The sequence below is a fragment of the Embiotoca jacksoni genome, unplaced genomic scaffold (genome assembly GCF_022577435.1).
Source record: "Embiotoca jacksoni isolate LCO1_2020_lvr unplaced genomic scaffold, fEmbJac1.0.p SCAF_14, whole genome shotgun sequence".
Taxonomy (NCBI): domain Eukaryota; kingdom Metazoa; phylum Chordata; class Actinopteri; family Embiotocidae; genus Embiotoca; species Embiotoca jacksoni.
In genome coordinates, this window is record NW_027185274.1 from 4,259,411 (window position 1) to 4,270,986 (window position 11,576).

General features: G+C 41.8%; 1 protein-coding gene across 1 annotated transcript in view; it reads right to left on the minus strand.

Annotated features, from left to right (window-relative positions):
* Positions 1-10,009, minus strand: part of ankrd13b (ankyrin repeat domain 13B) — a 37,304-nt gene extending 27,295 nt beyond the window's left edge. Inside the window, exon 1 of the mRNA XM_069147550.1 lies at positions 9,557-10,009. Within this exon, the coding sequence (XP_069003651.1) occupies positions 9,557-9,664 (108 nt within the window). The 5' untranslated portion in view covers positions 9,665-10,009. The remainder of the gene's footprint in view (positions 1-9,556) is intronic.
* Positions 10,010-11,576: the final 1,567 nt, after the last annotated feature.

Below are 11,576 nucleotides of genomic sequence, written 5' to 3' on the forward strand. Positions count from 1 at the left end.
TTTCCAGCAACCGTTTAACCTTTTTCTTTTGCAAAGGAATATAAATGAGATTGTCATTAGTGTGCAGACACTACAAAACATTTCATCTAGTCTGCTGTTCAACCAGAGAAAGTGGTGATATATTACTGTTGGATGAATCCTCTGGAGAAAAATGGAGAAAGTATCAGCATCATGTCAAATGTTCTCATTGTGATGACATTCTGTGTAGTTCCTTGATATAAACTTTGCATTAATAATGATATGTGAGGATTGTTTTTCTCACTGACGCAGCTCTGCATGTGTTTGCATACAATTTTGACTTTGTTCGTGTTTCTCCTTTCATGCGTCCATCTATCTTCTTTTCATCCTTATATGACTCCCTCCATTCTCTATTTCTCTGAAGCTTCTTTAAGGCCGTCATCATTTTTTTGGGCCTTTTTCTCTGTCCTAACTCTATTCTGTTTTCCTCGCCCTCATAATTTAATCCTTTGCTTCATCTACTCTTCTTTCTCTTTTCTGTCTCTCCTTAACCCGTAGCGGCTCCTTATAATCAAACTCTATCCTTTTTTAATGGCTCACCCTCCGCACTGTTTCATTCATTCCCACCCTCCCTCAATAGTGAGCTGAGGTTGCATTATTGATAGGCGTCTCTATCTGTGGCATCTGCCCCCCCCCCCCCCCACCTCTCCCCTCCCCAACCCCCTCCACCCTCCATGTGTGCCAGGCCTGATGCAGCTTGGCAGGTACTTAGGCCCACATCAATCTTTCATATAAACACCACAGACACGCGCACACACACACACACACACACACACACACACACACACACACACACACACACACACACACACACACACACACGCGCGCGCAAAACTGTGCTTATACACATACAGCAGCTTTCCCAAAATGTTTGTGCATGGGGCACAAAGGAGCAGAGGGTGGCGGTGGGAGGGAGGAGTGTAAAAATAACTTTTCCTCCCCCTGCCTCCCTTCTCGCTTCTGTGATTCTCCATCCAGAGGAGACTTTGACAAACGCTTCACCGCCTGAGAAACACTGATCCATTTTCATTGTGACACCCGCTTCCGAAATAAAAGGCCAGTAAAAAAATCTGCGTCACAGATGAGAGGGTGAGCAGAACAAATGGTGATGATAACATCCACCGAAGAACAAAACCTCTCAAAAAGTCTCATCTCCACATGGCCGCGATTCATTTCTCACTTGCGCAGGTGCATTCGAAGGCTGGAAATACGATGAAAAAACATCAAGCAAAAAAACGCTGACCTACATTCCAGCATATTTAATGTTTCTCTGTTTCACTGCACTTTGTCTGTTTACTGTCAGAACGAGTCTCAACAGACAGACATCAGGATACAGACAGAAATCAAGGAAGCACAATCAGGGCACCTTGCTGATGGTATTTTCAGGACAGCAACAGAAGCTACAAGAGAGCTTCTCTGATGGTTATCTAAAGGTGCCGTCACCTGGTTGTTCCACTGAGCTGACAGACCTCACCAAAACACCAGCAAAGACAGAGAGAGAATAACTGCAGAAGAATCAGGCACTCATAGAATAAATCTTTTCTTTTTTTTTTGAATGAGGCAGGCTGTGTATACGCTACACCAAACCATAATCACATCATGCATTCTGATGGAGTGTAACACCACAGCGGTCACTTTCTTACTTACTGTGTGTGAGCATGTGAATTACGTAGCCTTCTCAGGTAAACCCAGTGGTCTGCCAAGATAAAGTTGCAGTTAGCTCGGACTAATAATTAAATCAAAGGGTCTTTTTTTTTGGGACATTCTGCATATTGAAGTCAGAAATTGGGTGAGCAAAGGTAACTAAATATAATGATTTTTATATGTGTAGCCTATACATAACTTCATTTTTTGCATTTGTCAGTGCTAAAAAAAAAAATCTGCAACATAATTAGCATTTCACCTTGAAACCAACGGGCAAAGCAGCGTGACAAATTCATAGATTTAGAAATGTAAAGGGTATCGATTCGGTTGAACTTTCTACAGAACAATTGGAAATTACTTTCATCCATCCACCCATTGTACTCACTTCATCCTGGTCATGGGGTTGATGGAGTGTATCCAGGCTGATTTTCAACAAAGGCAGGGTACACACAGGACAGGTCGCCAGTTCTGGAAACTATCATCTGTCAGAAAACTAAATTTATAGTCATGGCTGTGTCCTGAATATGGAAACCCTGGCTATCGTCCCGTGCAGCCTCTTGCCTGCTTGATTTGTGCCTGATTAACTACTAAATTCTGGTGTCCCGATGTCCAGTCAGCCCTCTTTTGGATTTGTTTGCCACTATTGCTCTCCTGCCAAGGGGACTGAGCCTTGTCTAAAAATGACTTGCGCCATACCGTATATTTACATGTATTTATCCAGATACAGTATGTATGATTAGCGGAATTCTTCAATTACACAATGCCTACTCCTCACTGATTCCAAACTGGCAAAGGCAATCGAGGAAGCCCAGTTTTTTGAAGGGCTGCAGCTAAACTGAAACTTGCCTTAAATAAGCAGCATCACAGACACTATAGTGATTATCATAAACACAGCATGCACGAGCAATCCTTGATTAACCATGCCATTATCAGTAACAGTGGATTGCATTATTAAATCAAATCTAGGATCGGATGTTGTTTAAACGACAGAATGATACAAGCTTCTTAAGTTAGTAAAAGTAAACATTTTTAGGGACAAACAAGTGGTTTGGAATGATTGATATATTCATTAACCGTTAGAATAAGGCAAATATCCATTCATTGTCAGAGTTGAGATGGCATATGGGCAAGTATGGCAGACTAGTCACACTTCTAGAGGGAAACTTGCACTTGTGTCTTGGGGCTTCACCACTGACCACAGGTGTGGACTGGGACGTGAACTCACTGGCTGACTCCCTCTTTCCCACCCCGTACAGCACAAAATAGCTTCAGCTGACGCAACCAGCTGCTCTTCTACCTCAGACAGCTGCTCACCTGTCAACCTTAATGGGAGAAGCCATCCATGTCCATGACAGAAGCTTGGCCTCAGATTTGGAAGAACACTTGTCTTAGGTGTTGCTGCCCAGACACGTCAACCGGCGATCAGCAGATTGCTGCACAGTGGAGGTTGCAGGCAGATGAAGCTCTCCAACTCAACATGTCATCGAGGAACTGATGAACATGATGGGAATATCACTACCGCAGAATCATTTTAAAGCATATTAAAAAAGGAGTTTGACCCTTCAGACTCTTCTTGATCTGCTTCCCAAATTGAAGGCAGGACCGCGGGGCTCATGAGCCACTCCAAGTTGAGTTTCAGGACATGTGCACAGGACACAGGACATGTTTGCGCCCTGTCTGGGCGATAATGACCTCTTATGAGATGATGGCTGTCCTACAAAACCGCATGAAAGATTAACACAACTGTGCATAAAACCTACAGTTAAAGACCGCGGTTGAAATATTCAGATGTTGAAATGTTTCGCCAATTCTCAGGGTGGCGCTCAGCTGGTAATGAAGACGCAACAGTAGCATGTCATTAGGTTTAAGTTGTGTTTTAGAAAACTCAGTGATTATAACCATGCACGAAAACTATGCTAAAGAAAGATCAAAGACAATGACTTGATGATAATCTGACTGTTCATGGCTCGTCCTTCTGTTGGAAACTCACTGTTCCCTGGAAGGACTGGATAGAGGACGCCTATAAGCATAAGAAGGACAGATATCTGGCAGAATGTAGAGGGCAGAAGTGGAAGGCCCACTGTGAGCTATATCGGACACCCAGCCTCTGAGGGAAAGAAATGCCGCAAAGAAAATCATCGAGGCTGTAGTAAAAAGTGTTGAGGAGGCTATGAATCAAAAGGGTTGGCCCACAGAGTAGCTACGACTTGGACGCAAGCCAGGAACTGATCACCCCTGACAGGCTGCTTAATGAACTAAGACCTGAAAACACACTCTGACCCCGGGTTCACCATCAACCATCAACTGGTCGTGTGTCCAAGTCACACCACCTTGTGTGTATCTTTCCCTCTCTCTCACAGTTCCAGCAACGTAATTAAATCTGACCCTTAGTGGTATCTCTTTGTGGCTTTGCTGCGCTGCAATGTGAACTTGGGTTTTATTACACTAAGGAAAGTGAGAGGTGTGGCGATGGGTTTAATCCAAGGACGGCTGGGGATAAAGGGAGATGGAGGGCACCAGGGAAAGAGGACAAGGACATTACGCAGTGGGTAGATTTAAGAGAAGAGAAGAGAAGAGAAGAGAAGAGAAGAGAAGAGAAGAGAAGAGAAGAGAGAAAGAGAAGAGAAGAGAAGAGAAGAGAAGAGAAGAGAAGAGAAGAGAAGAGAGAGGAGAAGAGAAGAGAAGAGAAGAGAAGAGAAGAGAAGAGAAGAGAAGAGAAGAGGAGAGGAGAAGAGAAGAGAAGAGAAGAGAAGAGAGAGAAGAGAAGAGAAGAGAAGATAAGATAAGATAAGAGAAGAGAAGAGGAGAGAGAAGAGAAGAGAAGAGAAGAGAAGAGAAGAGAAGAGAAGAGAAGAGAAGAGAAGAGAAGAGAAGAGAAGAGAAGAGAAGAGAAGAGAAGAGAAGAAGAGAAAGAGAAGAGAAGAGAAGAGAAGAGAAGAGAAGAGAAGAGAAGAGAAGAGAAGAGAAGAGAAGAGAAGATGTTAGCGGACAGTTGCAATCAGCCAACAGATGGTCACCGTAAAGATCCAGGGCCAGAGTGAAGGCAATGAACCCGGGAGCCTTCATTTATGGCTCCCATCCCTCAAGCCAGCCACCCAGCGTAAGATTTTATAATGCTGATTTAACGTTAGCACCCTGCCGAACACATCATAATCAAACCATGCACTGAGAAGGAAAGAGCGACAGGTCGGACACAGAAAGGACAAGAAACAGAAATACAGAAATCTTATGGTCATTTCCTGCCTTAGTCCTCACACGGTCCTGTTTTTTTTTTTTCTTTTTCAATTACTCAGTGCTTTTACGTTTGTGTGCAACTAAGACAGAGTTTGTTCATGGTCAAAGTCTGTCATTATGTTCCCCCCCCCCCCCCCCCCCCCACACCTTCTCTGTACTTCTCTGCTCACTGTCTTCACTCCCGTCATTACCTTGTTTGTGCCTGCGCTCCTTGGTTCAGCGTTGCCTCCTTGCTTTTCCCAATCCAACCTCTCTTTACCTATTTGGCTGTCAGTTCTCTATTGAACATGCCGCGGGTAGAAACAGCAAAAAAAAAAAAAAAATCTCATCTCAAGAGCTATCATCCCTTCTTTTATCTCCCACTGCTTTTTACTCTTCCTACTTTACGCCCCCTCCCATCTCTTTTTTTTTTTTTAACTTTTCTCTGTGGTCTGCTGAGCGACTTTATTCAACCACCCCTCCTGTTACTGTGTTTGGTTCTCCAGTAACATCACATTTCATCTCACTCACACAAACATTCTGCACATGGCACGCACTCCCGTCCAAAAAGTCTTTCAAATCAGGCATTTAAAAAGAAACTTTGAGCTTCCTGTAAGCTGGATTGTTGGAAAGAAATAAGAGTGCGATCAGAAACAGTCCCGGATATTTGATGCATGCACATGCTGGAATAAAATGAGTCTCATCATTTCACCAAAGGCTGGGCAGACTTTAAAAAGCTCGGATATGGAGACAGCTGTAGATTACCTTTTTTTTTTTATATATATATTGTACAGAAGCACAACACAAAGGTCAGTAATATTATACTGTACTTCCACAGCTGAGTGGCGTTCATCAGAGAATAAACATTATCATACAATATCTGCACAATACTGCCTGTGTTATTTGGGGCTGCAACAGCATGGCCGTAATGTGGCATCCTAATGGCTATTGTGTGATATCATAGGGACTATCACAGCGCACTGTGTTGTAATAATATTTGTTCCAACGGGGATTATGCAGACATCTTACTAATATTCTTCTTCTGCTTCTGTGCTGCTCCTCACAGTCTTCTTCTCTCATGGCTGTTTACAATAGGAATCTGCCTCTGTCTTCACTCTCGCAAGAAGTGGAACACAAATTCACTTCAGTTTGACAAGTTGTGAGTTAAGTGAGGGTCGGATCCTTTAGTTATACATCCAATCAAATACAAGAAACAACAACAAAACCCAGTCAAATAGTTACAAACTCAGTGCAGTTAATATCAGTATGAACTAGATTCACCAAGACTCAGAGTTGGACGTGCTCAGGAGGGTTTCACTACAACCAAACCTATCATTGTTTATAGGGAAAACTAACTGGATCATGTTCAGTGTTGTAGACTCTAATGTTTTCTGCAAACTGTTTCCAACTAACAAACTGGACATGATGCTGATTTTCACTTTGTGTAGTTAATTGTCTACTAGTTACATCCGGACATGTCATACATGCAGAATGTGGTTAACAAAACTACATAGTTTACCTCATCATAACTAACCCGCCTGCTTCTCTGTGTTTTCTGTCATGTGGTTGACCGAGCTGGATATTATCGCAGTTGGTCAATGAGAAATGTAGGTTGGTGACCTTGATTCGTGTGTTAGCAATATTCCAACTCTGAGTATGGAAATTTAAGTCTCGGTCACTGCATGACATACTGTGTCCTGGTTATGCACAGCGGAGAGGCCAAGTAGGCCTTGGACTTACACGGCAAGGTAATATCTGTGTCCCGATTTACTCAAGTGGTGATTTTAGAAGCTCAGGAAAGATGAAGAGTTTATATTTCAGTACTCCTGAAGCATTCAATTTCCATCACTTTCCTGCAGCTCTAAAAAAAAGAAAAGAAATCTTTGTGCTGTCAAAATGTGTTGAACTGACCAGAGCCATGGTCGTGCCACAGTCATCCAGAACAATTCTTGACATCTGTCATCAGCATCACGTGTGCGCATGTGTGTGTGTTTTACATATGTGAGCATGTTGTGAGTCTGCTGTCCTTGTTTAAGCAGCACCATATGTGACAAGGGCCTCAGTTTACAACAAAGTATGTCATAAAGTGTCTGTCAGATGACTTCTGGAATCTGATGCAGATTTGATGCTAATTTTATTAGTTTCTGATGTTTCTGATCTACCATCAAACAGAACTAGTTGATTAGTGACATTGGCGGTCTAAAAGAAGGGCCACAGAACCGCCATGAAGGAACAAGGAATAATTGTTGGGAAAAATGGAAAAAAGACAATAATCAGACTGTCTTCTACTTTTTTGTTTTGTTGATGCATGTTCGGGCACCAACAGATTTAAGGCCACATTTCAGTAAAAAATATGACCTTTATAAAATTCAATATATAAGCAAGAAGCCAGGATTCACAGAGATGTTAGGATTTGTCAAAATTTTTAATTTCATACAGATTTAGGGTCACACAGTGCTGGCTTTTCATCAGGTTACCGTTGTGGCGAACTATATCATAGAATATATCAACAAGACGTTTGTAGGTGTGGTAAAGCTTGCCAACTAAACCAAAAACTACAATAGACAGAAGTTATTGAGCACCAGCAAATGGAGGATAACTGATCTCACTGATTTACTGAAGCTCATCTGCATGTTAGTACTTGAGATGTGTTTGGCTTAGTTTATAAAAAAAGATCAAGGGTATGATACAAAAAAAAGGTCCTGGGTTCAAAAGCAAAGCAAAAAAGCAATAAATTTGCATCATAAAATATGAATAGATACAAGGGTTCCTGAAAAATTAATGACTATCTGTGTAAAGCAAACACAGCCAAAAGTTTCAGTTTATAGAGAACTGGAGGTGAAATTTTACCTCTAGTACAGCAGTGAGTCAATTATTGATACTCATTAACACTTCAAATTGCAGACCCAAAAAATACAATGCAATTATGTTAAATGTATGAGGTGCCTACTTGTACTAAATTATACACACATGGAAAGAAGTTAGGAATAAAAAAATTAGTCAAAAATTCTGAATTTAAAAAAGGGGTGTGGTAATAATTTGATATCTTCTTACATTACCACATGTAGTGCTATATTAATAATTACAATGCAGAATTACTTCATTACTGAGCAATGTTTATAACAGGATGCCATCTTGAAACTCAGCACCCGGGCTGCATGCATCTTGGCATGTTGCAGCCATCAGACAAGGTTGATTATCTGTTAGGAAATTGGTGTGATGCTCGTGTCGTGTTTCTCTGGCAGAGTTGACAGAGATGGTGCGGTCAGACAGCTAACATGTCCGCACTGCATCAGGACAAATCTCACAAGGAATCTGTTGGGATATTGGTTGTAAAATCATCCTGACATTAACTGAATTGGACATCACAAATTTGGACCAGTCGAACGAAAGTGAGTGGATCACAGAAGTATTAAGATTCATCCACTGAGGACCATGAACATCTGCTCCGTATTAAATTTCTCGGCAATCCATCCGATACTTGTCAAATTATTTTCAAGTGTCGTACTGACCGACCAGCCGACGCTGTCATCGTCTCAGATGACACCTTTATACTGACTAAAAATGTGTGTCATGCATTTCACAATCATAGCTATAATAACAGTCAGGGGTTAACTGGTAAATGTCACTACAGCACTTCTTTATTTTAAATATAGGGGACTGTGCACCTTGATAGCTGCTTGCCGACCATTTTGGTGTAAAGTAAAAGCTTCCTGGGTTATGATTTCATAACCACAAGAAGGTAAGGGTGTGCATGCGTAGGCAAGTGTGCGTAAATGTGTGTGGGCAAGTGTGTCCGCATGGGTACAAATGTGATGTCTTGGAACTGCTGCATGATGTGAGCACTCAAAAAACAATTTTATTCACCTGCAGTACATATCCTATACAGTGGGGAAATGCTTCAGTAACATGTCTGACTTCACAAGCATGTGAATAGCAAGCACGTGATCGTGTAGTTCTTATGATATTGTCTGGTCCCTCTCACAAAGCTGCAGCTACAATAATCCTACCAGTGTGAGACAATAATTATCCACGCTTTTAAATCCTACATTCATCCTATCTGGAAACTACAAGGCAATACAACACCTTAATGATTCTATCACTGTATTTACTGTGGTGGTTGGCAACTGCTCGCCCACATGCTTCAAGATCCGCATTGTCTCACCCACTCACAAATGGTTTTAGGTGCTGGTGGGAAGGTGGAGAGCCTACAGTTTTGAGTAGCAAGAATGCTGCTGACACACAGGCATAAAGCACCACTGACTCCGACAAACACACACACACATACACACACTGCAACACCACCAGGCGGCACTTTGAATTTTTTTCCAGGAATAAACTCCTGACACATCTCCCCATGCATATTAAAATGAGTGGGAGGATGGGTATTTCAAACACAGTACACACCACATGTAAAGCCTGTTGTGTCTCACGATAGGATTTAAAAAGGAATAGTCAATGATAAAGTCTTAATATGGTCTACAAGTGTCTCCCTCCACCCACCACATAACAATTAACTGCGCTATTACAGACCAGGTTCTTGGATGAGGTGCTCCGTGGATGGCAGCTATAGCACCACCATTTAGCCTCGGACCCACACACCCATATGATCGCCTGTAATAAGGCAACAGGCCCCGTGTCTGTGGAAAAAAAGATGTTTGATCGCTCTTCTCTGTCTCACCTGCTCGTTCGTTGCCAGCTCCTTCTCCAGCTGTCGCTGCTTGTTGTGCCACACCAAATAGTGGACAGGGTAACGACTCTTCTCCGGAGTTTTCTTAGCAGAAATCATCCTCGGATCATAGTTTGCCTCCTCCTCTTTCTTCACTGTGGATTGTAAGAGCACTTTGTCGTGAAATTACGCTGTATTATCAAGCCGATCATCCTTCATTTGGCGGTGATGCCCAAAGGCGTAGAGGGGCAACCTTACGCGTCAGTGGCTGACTCCCTACTCGCTCTGCTCAGAATAAACGGCAAAGCCCCGTGAAATCAATTAAAAAATAGAAACCACCCCTGCTCGTTTGATTGCCACAGTAGATTAGGCTACACTTTTATTTCTCATCCACCCGTTCCTCCGCGTCTTGCCGCTCTCTCTCTCTCTCTCTCTCTCTCTCTCTTTCCCCCCTGCCTAGTCCAACACGTATACCTTCCTCCTCCTCCTCCTCCTCCTCCTCCTCGCCTCCCATCCGGTGGTTACTGAGAGAAAGATGCGTTGACAAGCTGCAATGAAATGTGCGCACACTCAGCCAATCGGCTGCCGGGGATGTTCGTGATAAAACGCATGGCTCATGGAAAAGAAACCGCAGTGTCGAAATCACATTCATGTTTAAAAAGGACTAAACCCTTAGAGGAATCTCATATTGTATATATTGATTGCAAAAAATAATTATATAAACCTGTTCAGAAATAAAATGCATAGGGCATTTCAAGTTTAAATCAATGCTGAAGTTTTAGTCCAGTGGAGTTTTTGTCCAATATCCTGCTTTATGGTTATTTATAACACCTTCTTTGTGGTAGTAGGCCTATTTGTAGTTATAGTTGTAGCTTGAAATGTATTTTTGACGTTTGTGTTTTGTGTATCAGACTGAAATAAAACACACCATTGATAACGATAATAGCAATGAAAAAAAAAAAATCCACTTTGTTTAAGTGTCAGATATACAAATTAGTCTCATGGTTTGTATGTTTAAAAAAAGTCCTGCAATCAAAACCTTATAAGTAAAAGTATTATCGGCAAGATACATTTAAAGTACCAAAAGTAAAAGTACACATTGTGCAGTAAATACTCCCTGTCAGTGTTTTACAATTATATGATATGTTTTATGATTAATATTCTGTTGAATTAATGTTCAATTTAGTGGTAGTTATTTAAGGTTGTGTTTATTTACTACTTTATGTATTCAATGTTAGTTTTAAGTGCAGCTTGTATCGTTTCTGTTCTGTAAGAACCATATATTGCAGCTCTAAAAAGTCACCAAGCTCAGAAAAACAATGCAATTTCTGGTGAATCCAAGTGGGCTTTAAAATATTTTATATAGTTTTAAAAGTAGGCGATTTCTCTTCAACCTATCAAGGAACTAATCATTCAGTTTGGAAAAAAAAAAATCTGATTTAAAAAAAAAAAAAAATCACCAAATTTGGAGACGTGGTTTTCACTGGACAGAAAGGGAGTGAAAAACTCAAAATGTAGTAGAGTAACAATATTTTCCACTGAGATTTAGTGGAGTAAGAATAAAATAGCATAAGATGGAAATACTCAAGTAAAAAAATAAAAAAAAAATAAAAAAAAATGGGCCTACCTTAAAATTGTACTCGTGAGATCTATGTGTCACCCTGAAGGGACGTGTGTGTGTGTGTGTGTGTGTGTGTGCGTGTGTGTGTGCGTGTGCGTGTGTGTGTGCGTGTGCGCGGAAACTGACAGCAGGTAGAGAGCTGCCGTCTCTCGGTGAGCTGCAGCCAATGCAGCGGACGGATTTACGGTAGAAATATCCCGATATGAGATTCACACGGACACGTCCACTATGTTCACATGACTTGGGAGTTCAGCAGTGAGACCGCAGGAGCAAAAAAAACAAAAAAAAACACAAAAAACGGTGAAATTCAACCGTCAGCTGGCCGTGAGAGGAGGAGGGAGAGGAGAGGAGAGGAGGAGGAGGAGGGAGGGGGAAGCCCCATCACAACACACCCGGCTTCCGGGGATTCAG